General features: G+C 49.4%; 1 protein-coding gene across 1 annotated transcript; it reads right to left on the bottom strand.

The window, feature by feature from the left end:
- Nucleotides 1–3,937: 3,937 nt before the first annotated feature.
- Nucleotides 3,938–5,827, bottom strand: LOC119444599 (uncharacterized). The gene has a single exon (XM_037708970.1). The coding sequence runs from the start codon at nucleotides 5,825–5,827 to the stop codon at nucleotides 3,938–3,940; it is 1,890 nt and encodes a 629-aa protein (XP_037564898.1).
- Nucleotides 5,828–9,499: the final 3,672 nt, after the last annotated feature.

The following is a 9,499-nucleotide window of genomic DNA, read 5'->3' as shown; positions in this document are numbered from 1 at the left end:
GGGCGTTCCAGTTACTTTCGTGCTTCAATGTATAAAACAGCAATTTGTTAAAAAAGTAAGTGGAACAACACCGCATTTTTACGGCGAGTTTGATGGCGCATATCTCCAAACTGGCGTCATTCTGGAAATTCATCCCAAGTGGATACGCCTGACAAGCTCACCGGCTCCAATTCGTAAATTGCAATATGTGTCGTAAAGTAATTAGCTAAGAAGTTCATTACTAAATTTTTTGTTAATTAGTTCAATATGGATTTCGATTTGTCGTGCTACTAATGTCCGCCGCATCGAATAACCCAGCTCAATGATAAGAATTATGCTACCTACGCTTCAGCGTACTATGCTGTTGCTGCGACAAATCCCTTGTTCATTGGCTTAAAAAAATGTCACAGTTTCGCCCTAAGGGCGAAGCAATGAATGCGATAGCAACACAGCAATGTCATACGAAGTAAGGTGAGCGGCTTTGGTAGCAATATGAATTGTAGTAAACATGAGCTGATTAAGTAAGCAGGTGTGCTGCGGCGTAAGTAGACCGACCTGAAGAGAGACTCGATGACCACGAGAAGGCGCGTGTGAAACGGTGGTGTTCATGAGAAGCGCTTCCCGTGGGCAGCGCGTGCGAAGGGACACACCTGTAGCGCTGCACTGCCGATCCGGGCAGCATTGCGTGTGTAGCGTGCGTTGGAAAATGTGGCCCGACTATTACGAACTGAATGAACAAGCGTGGTGTGAGCGCGCACAAACACGAAGAGATCACACTGAATGACAGCAGACAACGACTGTCAAAACGCTGGCAGCAAGCGTACGCCGCAGCGGGCGAAGGTACGTGCGGTCTATCGCTTCAACGGAAACTGAGCGGCGAATGCACTTAAAGGTCAGAGCCGTGTGGAGATAAGAGACGGTGCGAGCGAGCGACGAGCGCGGTTGTTGGCAGAGAAGTGCGCCCCCCCCCCCCCCCCCCCTTGCTCCCTCCGGCGCTGGCTTCCTGCTTCCTTGCTTGCGCGTGGGAGATTGAGTGCGTTCGCTCTCCGTGATAGCGCGCGTCTCCGCACGCTTCCTCTCGGGCATACGGCGCGCGGCGAAAATTTTATCTATAGGGAACCTCACGGCGACGGCGACGGCGACGACGACGCCGACGGCAGAAATCCGGTTCAAGTCTCCATATAATTGCTATCGCAATAAAACGCGTGTGTTCGCGTGTACGCGCGGTCTTGCAAGCTTTCGCTAGCACATCTACAAAAAATGTGCCATCGCGGCGCACACAACCGAGTACATAGCGACGTATGTTAAAACGTTATGCGGTAGCAACGAATTAAAAAAAAAAAAGGAAAACGAAAAAAAGTTGTCGCAGTTTCACCTGAAAGGCGAAGCATCAATTGCTATAGCAAATTTGTAGAGAGCTATACGGAGTAATGATATTAGCTTTATCAGCTGTATAAACTTGAACATGTAGCAGCACCGGCAACACGCAGAACTGTTGTCGACGCCGTCGGCGTGATGCCCGCGTTCGCTCAAAATGCGTGCTTCGTTGGTGACTGTTGCCGGAGCCTCTGATATAAATAGGCACTTGGTGCCGCAGCTAAACATCGCCTCCCTTCCCTCCCCCCCCTCCCCCATGGCCTTTCGCGCGTCGGAAGAAGGCGCGTTTGCTCTACATATATGGTGATTGTAAAGGAGGAAAGAGACGCCTACTTCTGCAGCCCTTAAGGGACCACGGCGCAGAACGCGCGTTTGTTCTCCGCCGTGCGTTCACTCCCCGTGAAAGCGCGCGCCCCTCGCGCCCTTTCACTCGCACATACAGCGTTCGGCGCGCGGCGACAATTTCATCTCCATTGACGTCATACGGAACCTCACGGCGACGGCGACGGCAGAAATCTGCTTTTGAGTGTCCATATAATTGCTATCGCAATAAAAAAGGCGTAGGTAAGATCACTGCACAGTGTTCGAAGGTGGGTCCCCGCGCCAACGCAAGACATGCAGTCGTAGAACTGAGTGTGACGTACAGAGCAAGAGTCGCGTTTTCGCCGTGACGCGGAAGCTTGAACCCACGTCGACAAAAATATGCCAGTGTCGTCTGCTGTTGACGATAGTTGCCGACTTGGAACATCTTTGCCCCGCCTCTCGGTTGCCAGCTCTCAACAGACGTCGCGTCCCCAAATCGGAGTACGGATGCCGGCACATGCGAACCGCTGGAGCTAACTAATCAGAAAATTACCTAATAAGAAAACAAACGCAATAACAAAATCCTGGCTCGGGCCAAAATTTTGCTCGTCGCCAGCACACAAACGCTGCGACCGCGCTGTTGCATGTTGCCAGTCGCTGGTTATCTGTTTCGCCAGCCAGAGGACGCATGCGTACGGCACCGCTCGCGCGGTCCCAGCTTGTATCGAATTTTGTGCCCGGTTGCTCCAACCGCGCGCCGCCACCGAACCGCCCGCGTGCGGTGCGGCTTGCGACGATGGGCGACTCGAGCGTGTACAGGCCATAACTGGCTCGGCAATGGGGCTACCCTGAGGACAACGGCGTTTGGTGCGTCGTCGGCGCCAAAGTCGGAAATAGCGGCGTCTATGTAAATATCCAAAATCAAATTTCAACTACGCGCCACGTTGACGTTCAGTAGGCGGATCGTTGCGGGCACGCCCCGCTCTGCCGTAGCCTTCGTAGTGCAAATCTTTGAAAGAAGGAGCGGAAGCTCCACGAGTGGTGTGCTTGATTGCCAATAACTCCGCTTCTGCTGAACGCAGTGAAGAACGCTTTGCTGCAAAGTATTTATGAAATAGTCTAATTTAACTTCAGATGCATTTCTCGACTTCGATAAAAAGTGCTTCAGGGCCCCCTTAACATTGCTCTCGTTTTTAATGTGTCGCCTTTCGGGAACCAAGTGCCCAATTTTAAACCATCAAGCGATTTAGAAAGGAAACGAACTACCAGCTGAAATAGTCAACGAACGCAACTGCTTGAAGCTCAAGCAAATATTCACAGTTCCTTTATGAATGCAATACATAACGTTATGTCATAATGTTTGTTGTCCTTTATGACATGTCTGCTTTTACTTGTTTACACAGCAATGTATATTTATGTTAAGCTACTCCTCTCCCCATATGTAAAAAGCCGAAAGGGGCGTTAAAGGGTTCAGGAAATGACGATCATGTTCATGATGGTTTAATGCGGCTCACATCTAGTAAACAACAAGACCTTGACGCAGAATGACGCCCGTAATGCACCACGCATATCACTTTACGCACGATATGCATGCCATGCCGCAATAACTTTCTAAAACTAGAAGGAATTCAACAATTTTTTTTCTAAGTTCGAAGTGACGAGGATAGCGCGGCCCGATAGAAACAGCCGTCTCTTGACTAAAGAAACTACATGCACAAATTGCCAATAATGGCGCATGACGCTGCATGCCAAGAAATACCAATCCATCGTTCAGTTTACAACCTGGGCTGTTATCCAACCTAATCAAACCAATCCAACCTAAGCTGTAAAATCAAAATACTCCAGTACTTTTGCCTGTGAGAAACATGTCTGCGTACTTTGTTCTCATAAATTCACATAGCAGATATTCCAGATTTCATTCAGTAACACTTGGCAGACAGGCGTCCTATACATAATAAAATGCAGTGGGATAACGGTCACAATGAATTAGTCAGTACATTTTTCCTTTGATTGAGACGTAGTAATTGTTTTAGGCTGGTTGGGGGGGGGGGGCGGCATGAACATTCTCTAAACGTAGAATGATTGAAGACACAGACGCCAGTCACTATAGCGTGTCCGAGGTAAGTTCCGGCAGGGGCGCACTTATCGGTGCTCTGAGAACAAACTTTACCAGAGGTAACTGATGTGATAATTGAGAAGCTGGCAGCAGGCCAGAGCGCAGAGCTGACCGCAACGTTGAGTTCGAGAAGACGCCGTGCGAGTTCTATGCGGCAGCTGCTCAAAATACTTCGCACTTCTTGACCGGCTTCATGGGCTTGCCGTCCTGACAGCCGAAGACTTTTGTAAACGCCTCCACGTACGGCAGGAAGCCTCCGCATTCGGGTTCGGTGAGACCTCCCGTCCAGCTGCCCCGACACTTGGCGTAACATAGAGACACGAAGAATAGCCGAGAGCCCGACAGTGCGGGCAGTCCGGGCAGGCTGTCGCTGGTGCCCAACGAGGCCGATGCGTTGACGAAAGCGTCGAACAGCGCTTGCGTAGTGAACGCAGAAAAAGCGTCCAGGATCCACTCCGAACTGCTGTTGGTCGCGTTGGATGACATGCCGGTGCAGTTGTAGAATCGATAGAGCGGGCCGTGTATGTCGGATATGTATGGTAGGAGGGACAGCTGGCTGATAGCGTAAGCGATGTGGAAACCAACGCCCGCGTAGTTCATCGCCCGAGTGCCACGCGCGTCGAAGAAGGGGAAAGAGAAAGCGTACGGCATCAGCACGACTCTGCCGTCGGTGGTTGCTGTCGCGAAGGAGAGCCTCTCGATGGCCGTCGAGGCGATGTGCGAAACGTTGGTTACGTGTGGCAGGGGCGCCGCCATCCAGTTGTCGACGAGCGAGGACGTAATGTCTCCGTGGCCGATGTGCTGGGATACGGTGTTGTCGGTGGTATTTTCGTCGAATACCGCGAATGCGCTCAGGGCAAATTCTTGATCACTCAGGGCCAGGAGTTTCGAGATGGCGGCGCTTTCGTCGTACGGCCAGCCCTGCTGACGTCGCGAGAATGCTTCGCGAATGCTCCACAGCAGCTGCTCGGCCTGGGCTCGAGCGTCACCGACCAGCGCGTAACTTGATGACGAGTGAAGCACAGTGGCTCCCGACAGCAGGTAGGCTTTGCTGAAACAGAACGCACCGTGTCGCAGGAGCGCGCCCTTCTCGCTCCCGTAAAAATTTTCGATGAGTAGCCGATTGGAGAAGAGCGCCGCCATCTGAATGGTGTACCATGACAAGAACAGGTGGAGACGCGACTCTCCTAGGTCCCTCCACAAGCCAAAGAATTGCCTCACATATGTTGGATACGACGTCTCGAGCAGAACGTGCTCAGCGATGCCTACAGAACGAAACGTGTATCTCCAGCGGGCCTGCGAGAGATTTGGCACACTTTGGAACAACAAGGTGGTGTTTACAGTCTGCGGCTCCTCGCTGCCTTTTAATAGACCACTGTAAATAGTACGGAATACTTTGGTTTCAACGTATTTGGTCTGAGTGAAAGTCACGCGCTCGCTGTCATGTTTCGCGGGCTCACCGAATGCCGATACCAGGGTGTTGAAATACTCCATGGCTTTGTTCGGCTCTCCCATCAGCTCCAGGGTTTTTCTAAGGGGCGCCGTTTCTACTGATGGTATCAAGCGCAGCGTGATCGAACGACCGCTCTTGTTAGTAACGTCAATGCTAAAGATCACACTCCAGCGGAGCTGCAGATGAACGTAAAGCAACGTGTGCAGCAAGTCCGGCACGGCCTTGGGCTTTTTGGGCCATGTGATGCCAGCGGCGGCCATTGCGCGCTTGACTCGCCACATCTCGTCGCGCTCGCCTCGAAGCACGCTCACGCAGCTGCGGTAGAACGCTGCCGCCCGTGCGACAGCGGTCTGGTGGTGGGGCGGGACTTCGATGGTGCGAACAAATTTCGACATCCTGTCGAAGGTCCACATGAAGGCTTCCTCGGCCACTGAGAGCTGGTGCCTTCGACGCCATCCGTCACACACGTAGCGCGTGAAGTCGGTGCACGGGTCCACGGACTCGTTGAGCGACTCGCGAAGCCGCTTCGCGTACTGGTGGCACCCTTCGCTCCTGCAGGCGGCACTTAAGTCTTTTTCATGGCTCTGGCTGGACGCCATGAGCCAGATTAACACCGCTAATGTCGTCGCAATCATGACCAGCGGCGCTGCGACGTTCGCCTTGGTGGACAGCAGTAGTGTCCTCAATGGGGAGCCCTGTGAGTGGAGACCGGACAGTTGATATCGAAAACCATGAAATATGGTGCTTCGCAATGCTAGCAGCACTGGGTCTTAGATGTCATAGAGCAGTGGGTCTTAGATTGTCATAGTAACTCTTAAACAGAAGGCCTCAGGATACTTGGTGGCTCTTCAATACTTCGGCTTGTTGTGAAAGTGTGCTCCTAGTATGTAGAATTGCTCTTCCTCGAGTGTTCTGACACACTGCAGACGTGCGTTATATTTAGCTGCTGTGCCATAGTCGTTATTTGAGAACGATGACGAAAACCTAGAGGAGCGCAAGCACCTTAAGAGACAAAGAGAAACTCGTACCTCTGTGACGAAAGTGTACACACAGCCACGGCAAGGATCCTCGCTTACCAATTATAATGAGCCTGACAATTAATACTGAGCCTGGTAGTCGATTCCTTCAAACAAAACCGCATTTATCGCCAAGCACTCATGGCTGGCCTATTTTGACATTACTGCACTATTTTCAACGACATTTCAACTAGTAGTTCGGAGAGCGCACGCCTTGTCAATCGCCTTGTTAAAGAAAGCTTCTTGTCAGAAGGCTTTCAGTTAAAGAACGTATAAAGAAAGTAAGCAACAGTCAGAAATAGAAGCATTTCTCTGTCATTTTTGTACGTGCGGTCTGTGCAAGCAAACAATACTTCAATGAAATTGTATTCGTCAAAGATTGTGCATAAAACATTTTTTTGCGTGACTTGTTCTTTAAGCTATCAGTATGTCTAGTAATAAGCTCCGAAAATTCCATCATCTTGTGACATTGTGACGGCTGCGTTGACCGGAACCACCAGAGATTTGAGTTCTTTTATCCGAGCCGCATCGTTTATCGTTGCCCAGCAGCAGTAGTTACAGTAAATCTTTCTGCCAGAAAAAAAAATTCTGCACGTGGGAGGTAAAGGATTAGCGCTTCGCCGTACGATCACATCCGTTTCTGTACAGACAGTGAATGTACAGTAATATGACAGTGCTAGAATATCTAACTACAAAGTTGATTTAGCTCGGGGTCAACCCTACTTTTTCTATTCAAATATAAAATACTGAAAATATTTTGAGACCACTGGACCGACATTTGTTGCATTTGAGAGAAAAGGCACACTTCAGCGACTCCTAGAGGCAGAATGTTTATGCACAAGCTGAGACGTTGCACTACAATTTCCAAACATTGGTAAGTGAAAAAAAGAACAAAAAAGGACAAAAAAAAAAGAGCAAACTCTAAGTTTACATATTCGTAATCAGGACAAAAAACAGATATCGCCGCTCCGTAAACTGCATCTGTTAAAGCATCAAAGGAGGACCAATTTAATATATCAATTAACAAGCCAACGAAACTTTTTCGTGTTTACCAGGATTTTGGCGAAAGTATACTTATAAATCGGTGGTATATTAGAGAAAGATCTATATCATATAATTTTGTCTACTTATGTAAGAACAGTTTAGAAAACTTCGATATTTTTTACTCAGTTCTTAATTTTTCAATTTCCTCCACTTTTTTTTAAGTACAGACGTGAGCAGCCTTGTCTAGAACGCGGGAACTGCGGCTTCCTTGGGTTCTCCGGAGCCAGCCAGCGACGTCTAACGCTAGCTGCTGGTTCCGACGTCTAACGGTAGGTTCTGGGCACTTTTGGGCCCAGCAGCTAGCGTTAGACATCGCAGGCTGGCTCCGGAGAACCCAAAGAAGCCGCAGTTCCCGCGTTCTAGACAAGGCTGCTCACTTCTGTACTTCTTAAATTGTAAATATTCGTCCTACAGTCACTACGTTTTAACTTCCTTCTTTGAAATGCCACAAATCCCATCAAATAGGAGCTTCTTAGGCAAAGCTTCCTAATTAGAGGGAGACTGAGCTTTGGTCCAGTCCAATTTTCTTCTTTTATCCCATCTAAAATACCCAGACGCTCTAATTAGACATGCAGAGAACCGCTTTGAATGAGACTTGTCGAATTCAAAGGAGAATGCAAAAGTTAGCGACTGAAGATATCACAAGAATAATTTAGGGCTTGATATGTTTTACGAAAATGACCAAAAGTTGCCAAAATCGCCAAAGTTATAACTTTCCACGAAGCAGAGGTCGCAGTTCTCCTAACTGCGTCACCTAGTGCATCTGAGGTGGACAAAATTCATGCAACCCTGTAGAGCTTGGATGAATTTTTTTAATATACTCAAGCGTTTTGTAAATGTGTTAACGTTATTAAAAAAACGCGGATTTTTGGCATATTTCAACGTATTCTGCAATACATTATTTCGGACGCCTTACAATTGTGAACAAATGCAGTCTATCTAACTGCGATGCGTTTTTTTATTACTCGGAGACACGTGATTTGTAAGCTTGATGCTCCAGTTAAGTGAACAGAAAGTTTTGGTTCTGCTCCATGACAGTACGGACGCAGCACGCAACGGCTCTGCGGAACGTGGCCGCGCGTGACGCGATAGGGCTCTTGGCACTTGCCCACGTACGTAAAGGTACCTAAACCTGCTGTGTCATCTGGATGAATAAACGATGAAAAAAAATAAGAGCGTTTGTTCTCTGAAATGAAGCCAAGCCAATCCAAACGCGCTAGCCGAATTCATAGTCAGATTATGGCCCAGTAATCACGCGCAATACTATTTCGCGATAACGACAAGTTTGGCGCTGCCCCGAAGAAAATAGAACTACGAGAGCTGCTCGCGACGCGCCCCGCGTACGCAGCGGCCACGTACGCATCACGTGCCATTCGTTTTGCATTCTGCTCATGCGCACGTTATGAACGTAGCGCGCTTACGTACACAACGCCGCTGCGTGCGCAATGACGGCCGTACAAAAGCTGTCTAATATTCCACAAATTTCAAAACTTCGATGAATCTATGGCGATGGCCAAAAAGTTGTCGCAGTTTCACCTGAAAGGCGAAGCATCAATTGCGATAGCAAATTTGTAGAGAGATATACGGAGCAAATGATATTAGCTTTATCAGCTGTATAAACGTGGACATGCAGTAGCACCGGCAGCACGCAGAACTGTTGTCGACGCCGTCGGCGTTTTGCCCGCGTTCGCTCAAAATGCGTGCGGCGTTGGTGACTGTTGCCGGAGCCTCTGATATAAATAGGCACTTGGTGCCGCAGCTAAACGTCGCCTCCCTTTCCTCCCCCCCCTCCCCCACGGCCTCTCGCGCGTCGGAAGAAGGCGCGTTTGCTCTACCATAGCCTCCTATAGCTCTACATATATGGTGATTGTAAAGGAGGAAAGAGACGCCTACTTCTGCAGCCCTTAAGCGAGAACGGCGCAGAACGCGCGTTTGTTCTCCGCCGTGCGTTCACTCCCCGTGAAAGCGCGTGCCCCTCGCGCCCTTTCACTCGCACATACAGCGTTCGGCGCGCGGCGACGATTTCATCTCCATTGACGTCATACAGAACCTCACGGCGACGGCGACGGCGACGCCGACGGTAGAAATCTGCTTTTGAGTGTCCATATAATTGCTATCGCAATAAAATAAACATTACGCTACCCTAAGTTAGTAGATGTTTACGGTTGATTGTCAATTGTCAATGGTTGATTGTGGCAAATTTGGTGAAAT

This window comes from Dermacentor silvarum, chromosome 3 (assembly GCF_013339745.2).
Source record: "Dermacentor silvarum isolate Dsil-2018 chromosome 3, BIME_Dsil_1.4, whole genome shotgun sequence".
NCBI lineage: Eukaryota > Metazoa > Arthropoda > Arachnida > Ixodida > Ixodidae > Dermacentor > Dermacentor silvarum.
The sequence above is the reverse complement of the archived record's forward strand: the minus strand, read 5'-3'. Positions and strand labels throughout refer to the sequence as shown.

Coding starts and splice junctions, on each gene's coding strand:
- LOC119444599 (XM_037708970.1), bottom strand. CDS start 5,827: ATGGCGTCCAGCCAGAGCCATGAAAAAGACTTAAGTGCCGCCTGCAGG.